The following is a 22,433-nucleotide window of genomic DNA, read 5'->3' as shown; positions in this document are numbered from 1 at the left end:
AAATTTGTCTGAACCATAGAGAATACATATTTTGTTCAATTCTCCAACTAACTTCCTAGTTAATTTTCACTCACTATAAACTTAGTCTCAATATAATATCTAATCTAATTGCAACTCGTCGACTCTTATTCTGAGGACATTTGACTTGATTCTATAGATAGATAGTGTGTAAATGAGTTTTGTCTTCATTTTTATTTCTCAGACTGCTGGCTTCGTAGGTCTTAAGTAAGACCTGAATATAAGCACAAATCAAAAATTCTTCAAATTCATTGAATTAATCAATCTCGTTCTGGAATTATAATAAAAATATTTTCTGTTTCTGGAATCAGGATAAAATGCATTTGGGATGTCTTATCTGCGCTTTAGTTTCTGAATTGTGCACCATCTTAAATTTAGGTCAGACTTTAAAATAAAATTACAAGGCTAGTAACATTGTAGGCCTTTCATTGGAATTAATCAGAAAACTCAACCTCTTTCTTTATTTCTGGAATTACTATGAACTCCTTTTTAATTTGTGGAATCTCAATTGGCCTTACTAGTACTGGATATTCGGTCTCTGTTTTAATTGCCGTAATATGTATTTCCTGATTCATTTCTGGAGTTTCTATGTCCGTAATTACTGGAGGTGGGAACTCTGTCTTAATGTCAGGGATAATCACTTCCACTTCTACTTTCTTCTTCCTTTCCCTGTATTTCTTGGAGTTAATTCTCCACAGCTCTCTGAGTTTTACACGTTGGTTTTCCGGTAATTCTGAGATATGCTTCTTTTTTTCTGCCTTTTTTTTATGATAGTATTGTAGATCCTTCTTTTTCTTCAAAGCTTTCTGTTCGGGCGTCATTTTGTCTAGAAACTTACGCTTTCGGGCTTTCGCTTTTTCTTGAGCTCTTGACAGGGCAGTTTGTTGTTTATTTGTTACGCCTTTTGTGTTCTCATTTAATGGTTGCATCTGAAAAATAAGTGATAAATGCATTTTGTATTAATTAATTTTATAACATACTAGCTGTACCCGCGACTTCGTCCGTGTAAATAATGGAAAAATATTTAATGACCTAACTAAATAAAAGCCAAATAAAAAAGTTTCATCGTTTTGTTTTCAAAAACGACGATACAAAATTCCATACAATTCAATCAACAGCCTAAAAAATAAGTTTCAAGCATCTAGCTTTTATAATGACGACACTTCCTTACAATCTACGGCCTCGGTGGTCTAGCGGTCTAGCATATCGCCTTACTTCCGATGGTCGCGGGTTCGATTCCTCGGCGCAAACATTTGTATTCATGAGTATGATAGTTTGTATCGGTCTGGGTATTTTCTATGTATAATATGTATGTATTTACGAAAACAAAAAACATATCTATGTATTTGTACCAGTTGTCTAGTACCCATAACACAAGCTTTAAGTAGCTTAATTTGGGTCTAGATGGCGCTGTGTGAATTGTCCTGAGATTATTTATATTTATATCTTTCAGCTCTCTTTTCCACCTTATAACGCTTTTTCTTTATTTATATTTAATCAATAGGCTAAAAAATAAATTTCAAGCTTCTATCTTTAAAAATCACGACACAACCATACAACCTTGCACCTACTCTTTCAACCCCTTTACTACCCTTTTTAACATTAAAATGTAATCTATGTCCTTTCTCTTGACAGACAGACAGAGTTACTTTCGCATTTGTAATATTAGTATGGATAAGGATGAATGAATTATTTATTTGTTGTCTACACTCAACTAACTGAACTATTTCTTGTCTATTATATTCCTGATGAAATTGTCACGATTTTGTCACGTTTCATCAGTCTAGCTTCAAAAATAACGAATTTTCGTACAAACTTCCATCCTCTGTTCAATTTACTCCCTTAAGGAGGATATTTTTTCAAAACTATGAATGTCATATTTATAATAGATATAAATTATATAAAAAAAAAAGCGCGACAGATTTTTTCGTATTCAAATCAAATTCAAAAATCATTTATTCATGTAGAACATTTTAGCCGCTTATGAACGCAAATTTTTACATTATAATTTTATTTTTTCCCTACCGTCCAGTTTAGTATATAGATCCAATTGAGAAGAACTGGCAAGAAACTCAATTGAATTTTTTTTTTTTTTAAAGCCAGTTTATTTACAATGTATTTTTATATAGGTGTCTATGTCTAACATTAAATTAAAATTCAGTGCATGAACAACTATTCATCACACTCATTCAAGTAATCGTTTAGTTTCAAATTAAAGATGTCATATGTCCTTTCTTTAACAGATGTTTTGAATTTATTTAAGGGTAATTCCTAGATAAAAGACCTATCTTTTTCTAAACGATACTTGGGGACAGTTTGTAAATCTGAATTTCATAAGTAAATGAACATATAGGATATTTGAATATATAAATTGAGAAGCAGTAGTTTTGAATTTCTCTTTTAATGAGTCACGACTCTTTATACAGTAGATCGCGATAGATAGTATATTTTTAATATCGTATTTATATATCCTTATCTATATATATATGAATCCTTTTCATGTTTATAATTTTCATTTGTAAATAACATCCATAGCACAAAATACATCAAATGCAAAAATAAATCAATACTACATAATAGTACTTACTGTTATATTTGCAACGGGGTAGCCTTCCAACATAGCGCTATGATCACACTGCTCTATAGGTAAAACATTGTCTGTAATTATATTCTTTTCACCCAAATTTTCAACTTTATTACTTTTTCTCTTTCTTGGAGGACGTTTACGTTTTTTATTCTAAAAAATTAAAATTGTTTTTGTTATAAATAAAATGATAAGATAACAAAAATAACTTATCCTATAGTGCAGGGTAGATGGACCAATGGCACGCGTGCCATTGACTGCATGCGACACAATATTTTGGGCACGTCGTCGATCATAAAACTGTTTGAAGAAACTGGCTCATGCTATTTTAACAATATTTTCACCTACCTATGCCTGTGAGTCATTATTTTAAGAGATGAATAACATTAAAAACTCGGTTAGTAACCCTTTGACAGATGAATCCAGTTCAGCATGCATTTTGCTAAAAGTAACATCGTACAACCCTGACATAAATTATTTGTCATCTAACTTGCAGCAACAGAAGTCACACAAATTTTATAGTAATTTAATTTATGTATAATATGTATGAAAAAAAAAGAAATCTATGTATTTGTATCAGTTGTCTAGTACCCATAACATAAGCTTTAGCTAGCTTAACTTGGGTCTAGATGGCGCTGTGTGAATTGTCCAGAGATTATTATTATTATTGTATATCTTTAATTGTTTTGCAAATGTTTTCTACATACATTAACTGATTTCAGTGAGAAATCATCAACATCCTGACTCCTCAAAAGTGCTTCACTATGATCACCAGCGGTGTCTTCTTCGGCCATCATTCTATCATTCTCTTTTACGGACATGTCTGGACTGTATGGTTCAATTTTTATTGTCAGCATTTCCGTGTGTGACTCCTCTACTGGTATGTTCATGTGTGACAACTGAGATTCCAACTTCAACATTTTTCTGTCAATGGCTCTTATTTCTTGGTCTGTTATCTGAAAGAATTGTTTATGTATACTGTAATTAACCTTAAATTAGTTAAGGTAAACTTTAAGAGAAATAATAAATTTATTATTCCTTTTATAACTTTATATAAGGACATTACTGTAATTTTTTTTTAATATATTCTCCACTATCATCATCTCCTTCCTTATCCCATTTATTTGGGTTCGACGTAATATGTTTTTCTCTTCCATTTATCTTTGTCCACAGTCATCTCGTCATTTACTCCATTTCTGAACATATCATCATTCACACAGTCCATCCATCTCTTTTTCGGCCTTCCTCTGCCCTTATAACCATCCACATTCATATGTAATAATATATATTCTCCACTAAACAAGTCAAATTCATTTAAATCAAGGCCAATTCACAATATCTCAAAAAAAAAATGATTCTGAATGTCTTATTTGAAAATTTCTTTGTATTTATTCTATTGTATAATTTAACTTAAAATTATATAATTGTAACATAGTGCTGACAATGTTATCTGATTGAACAAAGAATACAGAGCGATTTCTATGTTGATTGTCACATGCCTAATCCTTGTTAATGTAAATCTACTTAAAACAACATTTATTTAAAAGAGCAACACACAAGTTTATTGTTCATTCTTCATGTGATGAGTCTGCATTCCGAATGAGTGGTAGAATAAAATAAAAAGTGAGTATTCAAAACTGCTTACATTAAGTTTATTTGAATAAATATTATTTATATTTATGTTTCTATTAGGGATAAAAAAGATCCTGAAACAAACTAAATAATGACTCAACTAATGTCTCGAACAGTGCAATTTGTATTAATTTGTATGATTGTTTGTATCATTCTGGGTGTTTTCTATGTATGGGATATATTTATAAATAAATATACTTAATCTTATATATAAAATTCTCGTGACACACGAAACACTGGACCGATTTTGATGGGACTTTTATTAATACTTACATTTTTGTTACTTTTCAATAATGTACAGAGAATGGACTGAGCTATCAAACATTTATCTCTGAACTTCTGGAATTTTCTAACATACGCAGCACATTCAAAACACAAATGTCGTGGCAGGCTATCTGTGGAGGTAATCTGAAAACATTCAAATTCAAATTCAAATTAAAAAATCATTTATTCATGTAGGATATTTTAGCCGCTTATGAATGTCAAGTTTTTACATTATATATTTTTTTTTCCCTTCTAATGAAAAAGGTAATGGTAAATATATAGTTAGGATATTCTATATTGTTAGTTTAAAACTTTTTTTTTTTACGTCATGCAATCAGTCTTCCAGTATAAAGTCTAAAAGACTAAATCTCATGAAAGGTTCTCCATTGAGAATCTAGCCTCAGATATTCCTACTTATGCCAGGTTGTTAAAAACTAGTATTTTACATAGTGTTTTATATGTTATACCTTTATATTTAGCTCATTGCTATGTCATATTATAACCAGATCAGTGTGGGGCTTCCAGTGTGAAATACTTTTTGTATTCCTTATTTATTTAAGATATACTTTATTAAAAGGAGACAACTTCATAGGTACCTCTATTATTTGAGGTGTATAGCACCTTGCTTTTTCAGTTGAAGGGTGAGATCTGGCAGTGAAATCACTAGTAATTAACCTGGTTGGAGGCGATTATAAGAAAGCAGGTGGACCATTCGATTACCACATTATAGTTATATATAGTTCCCATTACTAACATGATATTTGGTTAGTACTTCTGTGACAAATGGAACACATAACAAGTGTTTCATGTTGGAGGAGAAAAATTTAAATAGGTACTTTAGAATCTGAATAGATCATTTGCTCGGACATTTGATCAGTTTGGTTGGACATTTGCATAAAAAGCCTGGATACCCAACATTATTCAGGATTTTATGCCTCAGTAAGTCTGGTATAAAAAAAAATTATATATAAAAAAAAAGCTTTTTTTATTATTTATAGGTATATATTGTCAAATTCTTAAAAAAGGCAATTGCACAAAAAGTCTTATTTACGTGTTGTAATTCAAAAAGCAAACCAAAATAAAAAACAACTTCTCTCTAAGTTAAACAATAAAAATAATGTAATAAGTCCAACAAAAGCCGGACAAGCTGGACACCGTTTATTTTGTTGTCTGGCTATGTCTAGCTTTATCCAGACGCGTGGTAAAGCTAACAGGAACGTATTATGAACTATTATATGTACTCACGTCTTTTCCTAACAAGGCTTTCATACTATTTTCCATAGTTGAATCAATTCCCGTCATCCGTACGTCTACTACAAGACACAGTCTACATACTCTAACTCTATCGGAACTGACCATTGCCATTGTATTCAGTAAAGAACTATAATTCCGGTGTATTAAAATCGTGGATTTTTCATCGGAGATGTTTTACAAAGTACAACAAATGACTTCCATTCCAATAAAAACAATAACAATAATATAGCCAAACAAGAAAAACTATTTCAAAATATATAAATAAATAATGGGAAAGGTTTGTATTTTTCTACATGCTTTTAATTTTATTGACCTGGAAGTAAGCTTATTGGCCATTCATGTACTTTTTAAGTACAATGTCGGCGATTTATTGTCCCTTTTTCCCAAAAATCATTCTTTTTTACAAATATGTTTCTTTTGTAGCCAACTATACCCTTAACAACATAAAATATATATCTAACAATTTGCGTTCTAAAATTTTGAACGCTTTGAATGCAACCTTTGAATCCAATGCCGTAAAACAAATTAATAAAAAAAAATGTAAAACCTGACATTATGATTGTGACATAATTTCCTCTTCTCTCAATAATAGTAAAATTCAAACTTAAATGTATTAATAACATATTTGTTCATTAATAACTATTTTTTAATTGATTACAATCATGTTTTAATTTATTGAAGTAGTCATAAAAGAAAAAGATGATGAATAAGCTTCAAAACACCGTAAAATGTAAGCGTAAATTTGAGGTTATATTAAAATTTTTGTTTCATAGATTCGTCTTTTCTAATTATTCAATCGTTTCATTTCAGATTTACGGTTAATAAATCTCAAAACATCACTAAATACTATTAAAGAATGTCAACCGGCAAGATATCCTATGGAAAAATGTTTAATATCCAAAGCGAAAACCTTATCCTTCGCACCGAGAGGTTTAACAGTGGAAATAGCTGATAACAATAATATTGTGAACAAAATTAGACAGGATCCTATTCCATACGTTCCTATTATTAACCCTCGTTCTATTTTGCCTTTGATTGAATCAAATTGGAGGAAAGATGAGATTGGTTTACCAGCGATACAGAAGGAGGAAATTCAAGCAATTAGGTTAATTGTAATTAGAAGGAAAAAGATGAAGAAACATCAGCGTAGAAAGCTGTGGAAGAGGATGAGACACCGCTGGGCACGGGTAATTATTGTTTTTATCTGTTCATAAAACATTTAAAATTTTTGTTTTAATTTATAGTTGTTTCCTTGGTTTATTTTTGTAATTTTAATTAGGGACGTTATGGATATAAAATATCGGATACGGATAGGTTTCGGATATTGGAATGATTATTATACCAGATATAGATACGGATATGAAATTATTTCAGATTATCTGTTGGTTTCGGATAATTTCAGTTATGGATAATATTTTTTTAAGGAATTTCAAAAATAAAATTCAAATAGCTAATAAAATGGTTACATAACATGTCTCAATTAGACCCCGCACCTATCCGATATTATCCGAAACTTTTATTTCGGATTCGGTTATGGTTATGAATATTTTTTTATATTGCATATCTGATAGTTTCGATTACCGTTATGGAGCTCCCTAATATTTTAATATTGATTGCCATTTTTGATTTTATGGTGCAGAATTTTCCATTGACCTAATTGTGTCTCACTGAGAGGTATAATTATTTATATATTACAAAGTTTATATGCAATATTTTTCATAATTGTAATCAATTCTATGCATTAGTCATGCTTGATCATGTTGGTCTGGCAATTCTTGGAGTTTAAAAAATATTATATCTAAGAATACATGCACACTACAATACATTAAAATACAGTAAATTATACACATACAGTGTGTTATAATTATCTAAAATAAAACAAAAATTGAATTTTTTTGTTCTAATGTATAAAAAGTCAAGTATCACTTGGATTTTATAAATTCTAACATCTACAGTAAAATATGTTAAGTGTGTTATAATAGGCTGTTTCATAAAAAAAGTAATACAATACATACACATATATTTAAAATATTCTCTATAGAATAAATACACCCATGTAAATTCTGGATGTATTGCTAGTATTATACATACCTTCTTTTTACTTTTCAGGTGAGGCAACATCGTCGTCAACACAAAGAGAAAGTTTTCCAGAACAGCCTTCTGGCTATGGTTAAAGAGGCCAATGACTTTTCAGCTGAACAATATGTTGCTGAGAAGCTGAAGAAGGTGAACCACACACCATTACCAACTCGGTGGAGACACAAGCGTCTTCCTGCATTCATCATCAGACAATTACTGGGAATAGACAAGAAAATCAATTATAAACACACTGATGTGTACAAGGCATAATTTGTAAACAGTTAAATGTGTATATGACTTTATATTCAATGATAAAGAAGTTGCATTTTTAATTTTCAATATTTGAAATTAGAATAAAGAACATAGTATCACTTCACACTCTGATTGTCTATTTTTTTTTTAATGCTACAGAAATTTAGTAAACAGCTTTGCATCTATAAATCTTTCTAATCTGTGTACAAATGTAAACATACAATATGATACTGTGGCATAGCCATAACCTAATACACTAAACAAAAATTAGGTCTATGAAAAAAGGCTGTTTTTTTGTAATTTTAACATTTTTAGTATCTGAAATTTCTGAACATAATATTGCAAAACTCATATTACAGAAGCAATAGTAAGAATGAATAAGTTATTTAGTTTTAGAAAGTAAATGTTTGAAATTTATAAAATGTGTTTCTTTTATTATTATTGTTATTATATATATTATATATTATAGATATATAAAATCTTATACATATCACTGATAACAAATAGGTCAAAATGCTTACAGGTGAATCAACTTGATATTTTTGGGTTTGTATTATAGTAGTGTACAGTCAGTGGATAAATAAATACAAAAATATTATATTAAAAACGCGGAAGTTTGTTAGTGTGGATGGATGGTCAGATGTATGGATGTTTGCTACTCTTTCACGCAAAAACTAGTGAACGGATTTTAATGAAACTTTGCAATAATATAGCCTATATGTCAGAATAACACAACATATTTCTCGCTGCCGATTCCGCGGGCACTGCTAGTGCTTTATTTTACTTGTTTGTTATTTATATAAGTAACTTATTATACATGAAATGTTATTTTTAATATTGAATTTCTTTAATTCCAGTAACTTCTTACTAATGTTATAAACGCGAAAGTTTGCCAGTATGCATGTATCCATATGTTTGTTTCTCTCATGCAAAAGCTACTGAAAGGATTTTGATGAAACTTTACAGTAATATAGCTTATACATTAGAATAACACGTAGGCTATAATATAAAACGATATTATGTAAATTCGGCGAAACAAATGTCAAGTAAGTGTGATGCGACGAATTGTGCGGGTCAGCTAGTATATAATAAAAACAAATGAAAACAATGTTACCAAGATAATAAAATGAAATGGCGTAATATTTTATGAGTGTCATGAACGTTTTGGCTGGCACAAACTGGTTAATTGCAGTTTTTTCCCAACTATTCTAATGCTGACCGCAGTTGGCATATACAGGTTCACCGGACGATAGGGGCGAGTGCAGATGGCACTCCAAACCTAAGGAAGGAGGGAGGAAAGGCAATTGTTAGTAATGTGGACTGATGTTCTTATTGCTAACAATGTACCATGTTAGGTTGACCTCCAGGCGCCTCCCCCTGGAAACCACCGTGATGAATTCCTGATGAATTTGTCATACGATGGGCTAACTGACCTGACCTCATGTTCATCTTATTAGCCTCCACTGGTGCCCCGCCAGCGTAAACCGTTAGCGCAAGCGGGTGCACCATTATCAACCCTCAAAAAAAAAAACCAAAGAAAGGAGGGGGGAAGAGGATTGTTAGTAATGTGGATTGATAACCCCATTGCTAGCAATGTACCATGTCAGGTTGACCTGCACGCGGTTCCCCATGGAAACCATCGTTATAAATTCCCGGTGAACTTATCACGATGGGCTAACTGACCTGAATTCATGTTCATCATGTCATCCTCCACTGGTGCCCCGCCAGCGTAAACCGTTAGCGCAAGCGGGTGCACCATTCCATTATCAACCCTCAAAAAAAACCAAAGGAAAAAAGGGGGAAGGGGATTGTTAGTAATGTGGATTGATAACCCCATAGCTAGCAATGTACCATGTTAGGTCGACCTCCACGCGGTTCCTCCTGGAAACCATCGTGATATATACCTGATGAATTTACCAAGAATTTACTTTTACTCATCTTATTTCCCCTCCAGTCGATCCCCCGTCCAATTCAAACGGGGATCGATATTACGACGGCCTGAGCCGAGGTTCGAACCCCTAGTGGTGTCCTCAGACTAAAGTCGTATCCGTCAGGCAGGAGTTGGCCTTCAGCCGCTCCATAAGTCCTTCCGCGCATTTTCGGACTACTCTAATAGTAGTCCGAAAATAAAAACTCATCTTATCATCCTCCACTGGTACCCCGCCAGCGTAAATCGTTAGCGCAGGCGGGTGAACCATACCATTATCATCCATTAAAAAAAACCAGAGGATGGTCTTATGGAGCAGCTGTAGGTCAACTCCTGCTTGACGGATACGACTTTAGTCTGGGGTCACCGCTAGGGCTTCGTTCGGCTCAGGCCGTTATAATATCGATCCCCATTTGAATTAGACGGGGGATAGATAGGAGGGTTAAAGTAGAGACATAGTTTTGTGTATTTTACAAAATAAAACTTCTTTCCATAAGAGGGCCTTGAACTCACACCATAAAAACTTATTTGAGATGAATTACAATGATTATTTGAAAGAGCAACACGCAAGTTTCTTGCTCGTTCTTCTTGTGACGAGATTTCCGAATGAGCGGTAGATTAAAAGAATGATAACTATGACTATTCAAAGGTACTTAAATTAAGTTTATTTGAATAAACGATTTTCTATTCTATTCAAAACCCTATAACCAAAACAGCTTACGGAGCAAGCTGTTTGGCGGCTGAAATAGGTGACTTGCACACACGACTTTTTACATTATCCCTCTGATATTAAGGTAGACAATGGCTAAACAGCCTAAAACTGGCAGAACAGAAAAAACAATGTAACCACAGAAAAATTATGAGTTTGATTGTTTGATTAATGACGCCGCTATCAGTGGAGATCCAACCAAACAGAAGATTTAGGTCGCGGCATTTTCGATGTAAATTTTTTGCTTTATGATAAACTTCCTAATTACGAATTCGACGTTCTGTTGACATGGATTAATGGCGCGCGGGCGGCAGTCTGCCGTGTGGCGAATGTACACTGAACGGGAGCTACGGTAGCGAGGTACGCGCTACTGTAAAGCTATATATATCTTCATGTAGGTAAATATTTATTAAAAAAATTATGTGCATACATAGAAAAGTCCAAACATCTATAAACTATCTTAGTTATGAACACTAATAATAATATGCTATTCATACAGCGCCATCTAGTCCCATTTTCGTAGTCCCAAACTAAGAAGAACTTGTATTGATACAATTGAGGTAAAACACAAAGAAAACACCCAGAGCAATACAAACAATCATACTCATAAATAAAAAAAACTAAGCAGAAATTGAGTTATAGAATTGTTCTATAACTCAATTTTTGCTTATTTTATTGTTAAATACTTAATATTTTTTTTTGTAAATACACATTCAACTTACATAGAATACACTCAGAGCAATACAAACATTCATACTGATAAATACAAATGTTTGCATCGTACGAGGAATCAAATCAGCGACCATCGAAAGTAATTCAGTTTATAGTCGACAACGCGTTCGTGACACCCCTGTTTTGGGCGTTCATAGGTTACGGTGACAGTTTACCATTAGATGGACCGTATGCTAGTTTGCCACCATCATAGTGTAATAAAAATTGCTGTCTCAAACCGCTAGATCGCTGAAAGAATTTACAATCTAAGCCTATTGAAATCAATACTTTTACACTACTTAATATTTTTTTTTTAATTAATTTTTTTATTTATTTATTTCAATATAGTTTGGATATACTGTAATGGTGTTGTAATATTGAAATGAATAACTAAATAAATTAAAAATATATGTACAAACACAGTCGCGCTACCGCTCAGTTTTGTTAGTGTGAATCTACCGCCTCACTTTAGGGCCGATCTATCTCAATTTTTCGCCTTACAGAGGGCTCTTTGAAGTTTGGGTCCGGTGGTGTTTGTATTGTATGTGAATGGCCTGAATTTATATATTATGTTAGAAAAAAATATATTTATTTAAGTGAAAAAGTTGATAGTAGTCTTGGACACAATAATACGCGGTTCGAATCCCTGTATTTGGGTCGCAGTTCACCTGCGAACTATTCAGTTATTTTATTTCATTTATATTTATGTCGAGTTAGTGATAAGCTGGTTACTTGTAAGCTTATAATAATAATAATAATAATAATAAGTGTGTTTATTATGGCATCAATTGCTCATTTGTTAGTAATTTATTTATTTATTTTATTTATTAACACTTTATTGCACCAGAAAGACAAACAATTAAACAAAGAACAAATAAGTAATAAGTAATAAGGTACAGAAGACGGTCTTATCGCTTAAGCAATCTCTTCCAGACAACCTTTGGGTAGAGGAGAGAAGACAGAAAGTGGTAGATGGCGCAAGAATGGACTAGAGAAATAAAAAAGGCATATTAGTACTAAATAATAATAATTTACATATACAATTTGTATACATATATACACATACATATTATATACAAATACAAAATACACAGGAGTGTTAAGTAAGTAATTATGTAACACGCAATTTCGAATATATTTTTAATTATATTTTAAATCTATTGTTAGTAAAATCCTAATTTTATTTTATTTTATTACAATATATTTAGTAGCACTAGACTAACAGTGGTTACAAGTTATTACATCTTTGCCTAACAAGTATACTAACAAAATATTGTGTAATTGGTAGGTCAAATTTTTTCATCAATGTATTCAGAATGCTGTTCGAGCTACGGCGCGTTGTGATGAATAAAGATGCGTTTTTTTTTCAGATCATGGCATAAAAGTCATCTGTTCGTGCTAGAGCGAACATGCCAGATGCACTACAGAAATGTGTTATAGGTCACAAATGGATCCCTTATTTTATATCTTACAAGCTGTGCTCTCTTACAAGCGTGAAATTTGTAACATGTGTTATTCTGATGTATAATATAAGCTATGTTACTGTAGTTTCATTAAAATTATTCGTTTAGTAGTTTTTACGTGAAAAAGTAAAAAAAAAAACAGTAAAAATACTTTCGCGTTTATAATGTTAGTAAGAAGTTTAGTTATTTTGCAGTGTCATATATCTGTATTCCTATTTTCTAGGCCATAAATACGTGCTGTACTTTAGTATTCAAATGTGTTAGAATAGAATAGAAAATAATTTATTCAAACAAAATTAATTTAAGCACTTTTGAATAGTCATAACATTTTTATCTATCGCTCGTTCAGAAAACTGTCCATTACAAGAAGAACGAGCAAGAAACTTGTGTGTTGCTCTTTTAAATAACCCTTGCAAGTTTACATTTACGAGTCGAAACGTGTGAATACAAACTACCAACCAGCACTAATTTTTTGGGTCAAATATAAATATACAATAAGATTAAATCAGTCTAGTGATAAGAGCAGACCAGTCCCTACAAGCAGCACTCGTTCACGAGTATGACGGATGAGCCAGTCATCACTGCGCTCGACCATATTTTAGGGAGCCCAATGACCCGTTAATTTACTATTACCCGTTAAATGTTAATATTTTTTAGCAAGAGCTCAACTATTATTATTTGTTATTGATGAAAGCCTGTCATTGGCTTACTATGACGTCTATATTGATTTTATTTAAGATATACTTGAATAGTCTTGGCTTTCCTCTAATAAATAAATAAATAATTTTATATATATTGGGTAAATATTTGATGACGACTTCGGTGGTCTAGTGGTTTAGCACACCGCTTTGCGTCCGATGGTCGCGGGTTCGATTCCTCGCACGGCACAAACATTTGTATTCATGAGTATGATTGTTTGTGTCGGTCTGGGTGTTTTCTATGTATAATATGTATGTATTTACAAAAAACAATATATATCTATGTATTTGTATCAGTTGTCTAGTACCCATAACACAAGTTTTAGCCAGCTTAACTTGGGTCTAGATGGCGCTGTGTGAATTGTCTTGAGATTATTATTATATTATTTAATTAAGTGTACTAAAGAGTTCGTGTATCTTAGCTTCGGAGAGCTTTTTGGAAGTAGTTCGTAAATTGCAACTACGCAAGTCTGTTAGACTGGATTTCAGCCAAAGTATGTCACTAGAAACATTAATAAGGAAGTTCTAATTAGAGTTGCCAGATTACAGAGATTTCAGCCTATAAGTGGCAAACGCTTAAATAGGTAAAAGATACGGGTATTTAGTTTTTTACTCGGGACAAATTATCAAAAGACAAATTATTTAGCGTAGATCGATCGATTTAATAATATAAAACGAAGCACGATTCGAATACGGGATAGTCAGTCCCGCCGGGACATTTTAAAGTAAGCCTAAAATACGGGACGTCCCGGGAAATACGGGACGTCTGGAAACGCTAGTTCCAATACTAATTTTCATTCAATGTCATGCACTAAATTTCCAGAGTAATTTATATAAAATTTTCATTCTCTTGTGTAGTCTAGAAGTCTGTGTCTATTCAAACTGAATAGTCACAGAAAATTGTATACATAAAAGCATAAACCACGTGAAAATAATAAAAAAAAAACATTTTACTCTATGATAGGAATAATAACTGCGATTGTCTTTTCATATATTATAGTATAGCTACTTGCCCCGGATTCGCACGGCTGTACATGTATTATATATATAAACCTTCCTCTTGAATCACTCTATCTATTAAAAAAACCGCTTCAAAATCCGTTGCGCAGTGTTAAAGATTTAAGCATACATAGGGATAGACAGCGACAGCGACTTTGTTTTATGCTATGTTATGATAAAACAATCAAGTTTAAACATCTTCATTTTTTGGTGTCGGATGAGAGAGAGAGAGAGAGAATGGTCGTCAAGGTTTACGATGACGGAAGGTTAACTATGCATATTGATTAGGCGCGAATTTTATAACTCAAGTTACAGAGTAGGAGACATTTTTTGTTTCGTTTTTCCCATCTCAGAGAAAGGCAAAAGGACTCAGTCCATACAGCCATTCTCTACGGAGACATTTTTTTTCCCATTATTTTTATGTCATCTCAGATCTCTATCAATCGTCATATCTAAACATACTCATTCCATACACAATCCATCCATCTCTACGGTAGTATTCATATTATATATTCTTCAATTTATTGTCTTCACAATTCATAACTCTTGAAGAGTGGGAGACAATAAAAAGTGTTTACAATTTTATTTTTACGACAAAAGCACGGTAAAAATATACCACAGAACATAAAACGTTGAATATGAAGTGATTGGCTGTATTACATGTTGCGTAGATAAAGTGTAGGTATTTACTTACTTTTCAACTGATTATTAAAGTTTAGTAACATGAATCTGTATAAATTACTAAACTCCAATAATTGGAGGTGTGCTAGAACGTTAAAAACCATATTTCGGTCTACTGGTCGCGGGTTCGATTCCTTGCACGGCACATACATTTGTATTCATGATTATGTTTGTTTTCTATGTATATATTTATAAAAAAAATTATATGTTTTATATCAGTTGTCTAGTATCAAATTCAAATTCAAATTCAAATTCAAAAATCATTTATTCATGTAGGACATTTTAGCCGCTTATGAACGTCAAGTTTTTACATTATAATTTTTTTCCCTACCGTCCATGATACTTGGGACCTTTTTTATGGATGATGATGGAATGGGGCACCCGCCTACGCTAACGGTTTACGCTGGCGGGGCACCAGTGGAAAATGATAAGATGAGCATGAGGTCAAGTCAGTTAGCCCATCTTGACAAATTCACCAAGAATTTATCACGATGGTTTCCAAAGGGAACCGCGTGGAGGTCAACCTGACATGGTACATTGCCAGCAATAAGATCATCAGTCCACATTACTAACAACCTTTTCCTCTAACACTTAGGATTAGATGGCGCTGTGAGAATTGTTCTGAGATATTATTATTATTCATTAGCAATATCGTAAATACCCAATAAGGTATTTACGATATTGCTGTACACATTACATAGTATAACCACAGATAATATAATATTACATAGTATAACATAAAGTCGCTGTCGCACTCTGTCCATATGTATGTTTAAATCTTTAAAATTACGCAACGGATTTTGAAGCGGTTTCTTTTAATAGATAGGGTGATTCTAGAGGAAGGTTTATATGTATAATACATGTACACCCGTGCGAAGCTGGGGCGAGTAGCTAGTTTATGAATAAAACCGTAATTCCGATTTTCAGAACTGTACACAGACATTATCTCTATATTTGTACCGGTTACTATTCTTGGACCATTGCGTACATTCACATAATCCGACTACAAAGTTAACTCGCAGAAAATTCGCACCAACAATATGAATTACACGTTCGGCCTGTTACATATTTTCTTCGGCTCTCGGATCCGATTATTGAAATATAGCACAGTGCTATATTTAGGATATTATTGTACCCTTATCGTATCACGGAGGTAAATTGTGCGAAACATACAGCTTAAGGCCATTAATGGATCTATTTTTATTTCTCAAAATAATACATGTTTCAGTAAAATCTAATCTGACAAATCTGACTTGAACTGTGGGTAAAAATGTTACATAAATGTAAGCTCGTAAAGTAAGGTAAATTGTGTCACAGTGAACCAAGTAAATTTCGAAGATTATTATTTGTTTTTGTTTTTCATTACATATATTTGAATTTATGTCAACTTGACGGGTGTATAGGACAGTCCCTTTGCTTTTCCTGAATAAACAGAAAAAAAAATCTATTTTAGTTTAATTTCCTTAGATGCAGTATTACCATCAAACTAGAGTATGAGTGTCTATGGCAATTTAAATCTTTCTAATGTCAATCTGTGAATTAAAGTTTAGTTCTGTATGAATTTCCGCGTATTTGAATTATGTGGCGTCAAAGTAGACTAGGCTGTACGGTCTAAGGATCTTTGCCTGTTCCTTCATTGAAAAGGAGATGGACGAATATGGAGAAAAAAATGTGACATCAGAGCCTATCAGGTTTCTACTAGCAAATAAAATAACTGGTGAAAATTTGTTCTTACTGCGTTACTATATTGAGAGGTTATCTTTTATAGATGTTAACGGTATAGACAACAACACAACCCGTATGATTGCAGGGTACCAGAAGACGTTGTTAGGATGAAGATACAAATGAACACCAGTATTTACTGGTGTTGTAGTGATGGGATTTAGTAAATATTTTGATAACCATATCATCGTTGCAGTAGATTACTGTTTCACTATTATGTATAAATTTGCGATTCCACGCTGAAACTACTGAATCGATTTATGAAATGAAATGAAATGAAATGAAATGAAATGAAATGAAATTTTATTGCATAAAATGTGGTACATTGGATGTGGTATTTTGAATATTATTATATTGTTCGCACATTTAGTCATTTCTGACATGCAACAGACAATTGTCAATTGAAATATTGTCATTATACATTGCTCATCATTACATACATATATTATTATAATTAATTAATTTATTAGTAATAGTCACTTTTTCACCATTTGTGAAAGGTATTCGTCTATATTATAAAAGCAGTTAGATAGCAACCAATTATACAATTCTTTTTTTAATTTGCTTTTATTTAATTGTTTTAACTCCTTTGGCAATTTGTTAAATATTTTTATGGCCATTGGATAACAATTAGAGGCTAGCGTTGAATTTATCAACGGATAATATAATTTATTAGGACGCCTCCTTGTGTACTTGGTCTCAAAATCATTAGATGTTTTAAATAATTCAGGATGCGATTTAACAAATAGGCACAGTTCGTAAATGTACATAGATGGCAATGTTAACAGTTTTAATTTTTGAAATAACGGTTTGCAACTTGTTATTGGTGAAACATCAAATAATACATTTCTTCTGGGAAAGAAAAGCTTTTCCCCATAAAACTAAACCGTATCTTAATTTAGAGGCAACGTAACTGTGGTATACTAGAATAGCGGTTTTTGTTCCTGCTATTTTTGCTATTCGCCATATTGCATATGAGAAACGATTTAGTTGAATACATAGATTATCAATGTGGGTTTTCCAAGTGCAGTTTTTATCCAAAGCAATTCCTAAGAACGTTAAAGCATTTGTTTCATTAATCGTTTGTCCCTGACACGTAATGTTTAGATTTCGGCAACTATTGCCATGTTGATTTTGAAATTGTATTGCATTTGTTTTTGATATATTTACTTTTAAATTATTATATGTCAACCAATTGATAACATTTTGAATAGTATTATTTGTATCATCATTATATTTTGTCAAATTATTATTACAGTCTGGTATTATTATTGAGATATCGTCAGCAAAAAGTGTGCACGTATGTTCTGTTGTATTTTAAGTCATTTATGTAAATGAGAAAAAAAAAAGGTCTGCTACCTTGATTTTCTGTTAAATTTAGATTGTGATTTGTATGTGTTTTCCTGTTTATATTTATCAATTTTAGTTATCTCAACGCTATTTTCCAAGTAACTATGTAACCATTTTAGTGCATTTAGTCAATAATACTGTATGAGATACAAAGTCAAAAGCTTTGCTCATGTCAAAGAATATAGTAGTTACTGGAATTTTTTTATCCACGTATTCCATTACTTTAGTAACAAGTTTGAAAGCTGCTAAAGTTGTTGACTTACCTTTCGTAAAACCATTTTGCTCATCTTTCAATATACAGTTTTTTTGTAAGAAACAAGTGATTCTGTAATGCATTCTTTTTCAAAAACTTTAGATAGCACTGGTATTATCTAGGTCTGTTCTTATAACTAATTTATCTCCTTTTTTATATATTGGTTTAACTACTGATACTTTTAGGATTTCAGGAAATGTTCCTTGAATAAATGAGTTATTAATTATATAACTGAGTATTGGAGCCAATATTTTAGCAGTTATTTTTATTAACTTTGTCGTTCGTATCTACAGAATGTATTATTTAAAGAATGTATAATTTTATTGATTTCATAAGCGTCAACAAAAATATATATATATATATATATATTATATTGTCCTAAGCTTTTGTTATTAAATTTAAAATTAGTCATCTTAATAAAATATTCATTGAACTTATTTGCAATTTCAAGGGGATTAGTAATATATCGTTTATTTTCTATAAGTTTGTCAATACTTGGTTTAAGTTTATTTGTTGACATATTACGTTTTATTATATCCCATGAAGATCTACATTTATTTTTTGACTTTAGAACGTATTTTTCGTTGCTCAAGCGTAATGCAGTATTTATGCAGCGATTTAAAATACGAGTATAGTTTCGATATTTTATTTTATTTGTTACATTCCGTGATTTATAATAAGAGAAGCGTAAATATCGCTTATTGATACAGGCTTTTCTTATTCCTGTTGTTATCCAGTTCGTGCAAATTTTTCTTTCTCAATTCTATAAGTAAATCTAACGTTTCATGAAATATATTAAAACTTTTTATTAACGTCATTTTCTTCGAAGACCTCAGACCATGACAGACTCTTCAAGTAAAATTGATTAATATTATCGTCACTAAAATCGCGGTATGTTTTGAACCAATATTCTGGGATATTGTTCATTTTTTTAACTTGTACGGAGAGAGTTTGAGCTGTATTATGATCTGATAGACCGAGTTCGTGTAACTCTCCTATTGCTTCAGGAATATTACTTAGAATTAAATCTAGGACGATTCCCTTCTGGTAGGTTTGTTTATGTGTATGAAAAAAATGATTTTGAATGATTGAGTGGAGTTCTTGAGTTACTTTATTATCTTTCAATAAATTAATATTGAAGTCCTGTTATTATAATTTTTTTATTTGTTTTGTGTTGTAATTTTGTCATGAGTGTATCTAAATGAGTCAAAAAATTGTAAGGATTTGATAAATCACTATTTGGAATATAAATACAAATAACAATAATTTTGTGTTGCGTTAATTCTACGCCGCAGCATTCAAATATGAATTCTTAGACATACTTTTGACAAATGCAATAGGTTTATGTTCAATTTCATCATTACACAAGATACAAACACCACCCCTCTTTGATTGTCGTGAATAATAATCACCAATAACAAATTTATTCAGGCTAATATTAGTTTCGGTGCCACTCTTAATAAAAGTTTCACTTAAACACACTATGTCTACCTTTTTATATATTTCTGCTAATTCATTTAACGAAATCTGTAAGAGGTCACGTTTACTAAGAAATCCTGCAATGTTTTGATGAAATATAGTCAATGTATTATTCACGAAAAAAAATATTTTCATTTACAGTGTAATTTGTATCTAAGTTATCGGAATATAAATTCGGAAGTTCTGAGTTCGGTATTTTTGGTTTTTTTTGTTTATTAATGACAAAGTAATCGAGTATTGTTTTTTTAATGTTTAAGGGTTTAACCTGATGTGAACTGTTGAAATTATTAGTGACAGGGAAATAATCAAGTAAGGTTTTTTGTTGTTTACTTTTTTTTATTTTGTACTTTGTGTTGTTATCAGTATGCCTTTTTAAGTAACCGTTTGATATTGGTATCGGTTTTTTTTTATTAAAGTATAAAAATCTATTTTCGTAGTCATTTGTGTCAATTATAAAGTTTATACGTTTACATATTTGAGAAATAGATAGATTTTGTACATTTATAAAATGGCAATTAGTATGATTTTTTAAAATAAGGCGTATTTGTTTATTTAATTTGCTTTCATTCAAGAAATTGTTTTGAATAACACTTAATAGAAGTATATTATTATTTTTATGTTTCTGTAATATCGTACATAGGTTAGACATTATTTTAATAGGATTTGAGTCATTTTCGCCAATATTTATAATCAGTTTGTCATCTTGATTTAATATAATACTCTCGCACCCATTCCAGACCTCTTCAGTTGGTGCATATGGTTTAGTTAATCCAATTATGGAGTACTTCTCATATGGGCTGTGATTTCGAGATTTAATAAGTTGTGATGTAAGACCAATGATTTGTTGGGTACCAACAATATGAATCTTTTTTAAAGATTCGGAATTATATTTTTGGCATTTTATTTCTGGTTTACTTGTAGTCGTCTTGGATATACTTATTTCTTTTGTTTCGTTATTCAAAATTTGTATCGAATCTTCACCTTGTTCTTGGACTGAATTGTGAAATTTGGTACACAGATAGTCTAGACCAGTGATTCCCAAAGTGGTCTATATCGACCCCCAGGGGTCTATTAGAAACTGCAAGGGGTATACGACAGTGGTCATCTTGTTGTTTTTACTTTATGCTTTTAACATGAAACTTTACTACTGTTAGAAATTTACAAAGAATCAGTACCAGGTAAGAATGGGGGGTCTACCCAAAACCGAAAAAAATGGCAAGAGGTCTACGACACAAAAAAGTTTCGGAATATCTGGTCTAGACCCTGAGAAAGGACATGGGGTACTTTTTACCGCAAAAAAGGGTTGCAAGGGGTTGAAAGCGGAGATGAAGGGTTGTATGAAGATATCATTTTTTTTAAGTAGAACTACGAAACTGTTTTGGCTTATAATTTATCTAAATATATTTTCTTTATGTGGCCAAGGTCACTATTCTAATCAGACGAAGTCGCGAGCATAGCTAGTCATGTATAAAAAATAGATACCTCGCTTTTGAATCGTGAAATGTGCAAATAGAGAGAGAAATACGAAAGTACTTGAGTAATGATCTTTTTACTCAGACTTATGTTTGTGCTAGATATCGACGTAAATCGCGGCAAACTTAATGATATTCCAGATTTATCTAGACCAGCCGGTCTCAAGTTGCGGCCCATTCCCTTTCAATATAGACTCAATTAAAAAAATAAATTTGTGGGGGAATTTAGTCGCTAGCACGTATTTGTTTTGTATTATTTTTCACTACCATTCAATTCCAAGAACCGTATGTACAAGCATCATCACTTTTCGAAGATCCGGCAAATGACTGACTATAGACTGCATATAGTTGTCACCACTTCATCACTACATAGTATAAAACAAAGTCGCTGTCGCTGTTTGTCCATCTCTATGTATGCTTAAATCTTTAAAACTACGTAACGGATTCTGAAGCGGGTTTTTTTAATAGATACAGCGATTCTAGAGGAAGGTTTATATATATAATAGGTGCACACCCGTGCGAAGCCGGGGCGAGTAGCTAGTTTCAGTATAAATACAAATTTAAAAAAATTGTGGGACGTTTTAGTCGCTTATACACGTTATTTTCTTGTATTATATTCCATATTGTCCAGTTTAGGATTTTTTTATAATTACTTACATGATAATTATTTATTTTCGTGCTGGTTCTCTTCAAATGCTCTATATTCTGAATACATATAAAATTCTTATGCCAACGATAATCGACGATATTGGAAACATCATCACATTACCTTGCCTTTATCCCATTATTTGTGGTCGGCGCAGTATGTCATTCTCTTCCACTGCTCTCTATCGGTCGTCATATCTGAACATACACTTCTTTTATTCATATCATCTTTCACACAATC

At 31.9% G+C, this 22,433-nt stretch overlaps 2 protein-coding genes across 2 annotated transcripts; one reads left to right on the top strand and one right to left on the bottom strand.

Annotated features, from left to right (window-relative positions):
- Positions 1-345: 345 nt before the first annotated feature.
- On the bottom strand, positions 346-6,036 carry LOC131842859 (uncharacterized). Its single transcript, XM_059191425.1, has 5 exons — positions 5,744-6,036; positions 4,508-4,642; positions 3,310-3,558; positions 2,606-2,755; positions 346-947 (listed from the first exon to the last, which is right to left on the bottom strand). The coding sequence occupies exons 1-5, from the start codon at positions 5,861-5,863 to the stop codon at positions 453-455; spliced, it is 1,149 nt and encodes a 382-aa protein (XP_059047408.1). The 5' UTR covers positions 5,864-6,036; the 3' UTR covers positions 346-452.
- Positions 6,037-6,304: 268 nt separating this feature from the next.
- On the top strand, positions 6,305-8,478 carry LOC131842861 (uncharacterized). The gene is made up of 3 exons (XM_059191427.1): positions 6,305-6,482; positions 6,563-6,939; positions 7,862-8,478. Exons 1-3 carry the CDS (start codon positions 6,452-6,454, stop codon positions 8,099-8,101), a joined length of 648 nt encoding a protein of 215 aa, XP_059047410.1. The 5' UTR covers positions 6,305-6,451; the 3' UTR covers positions 8,102-8,478.
- Positions 8,479-22,433: the final 13,955 nt, after the last annotated feature.

This window comes from Achroia grisella, unplaced genomic scaffold, assembly GCF_030625045.1.
Source record: "Achroia grisella isolate CSIRO2021 unplaced genomic scaffold, CSIRO_AGI_Agris_v1 utg257, whole genome shotgun sequence".
In the NCBI taxonomy this organism is placed as follows: domain Eukaryota; kingdom Metazoa; phylum Arthropoda; class Insecta; order Lepidoptera; family Pyralidae; genus Achroia; species Achroia grisella.
Note: the sequence above shows the minus strand (reverse complement) of the source record. Positions and strands in the feature narration are given on the sequence as shown.

Bases quoted from the DNA above. Each gene is read 5' to 3' on its own strand.
- LOC131842859 (XM_059191425.1), bottom strand. From the start codon at position 5,863: ATGGCAATGGTCAGTTCCGATAGAGTTAGAGTATGTAGACTGTGTCTT. The intron at 4,643-5,743 runs GTGAGTACATAT...GAATGTTTTCAG, and splicing joins AAGCCTTGTTAGGAAAAGAC to ATTACCTCCACAGATAGCCT. The intron at 3,559-4,507 runs GTAAGTATTAAT...CAATTCTTTCAG, and splicing joins TATTGAAAAGTAACAAAAAT to ATAACAGACCAAGAAATAAG.
- LOC131842861 (XM_059191427.1), top strand. From the start codon at position 6,452: ATGATGAATAAGCTTCAAAACACCGTAAAAT. The intron at 6,483-6,562 runs GTAAGCGTAAAT...GTTTCATTTCAG, and splicing joins GCTTCAAAACACCGTAAAAT to ATTTACGGTTAATAAATCTC. The intron at 6,940-7,861 runs GTAATTATTGTT...TTTACTTTTCAG, and splicing joins TGAGACACCGCTGGGCACGG to GTGAGGCAACATCGTCGTCA.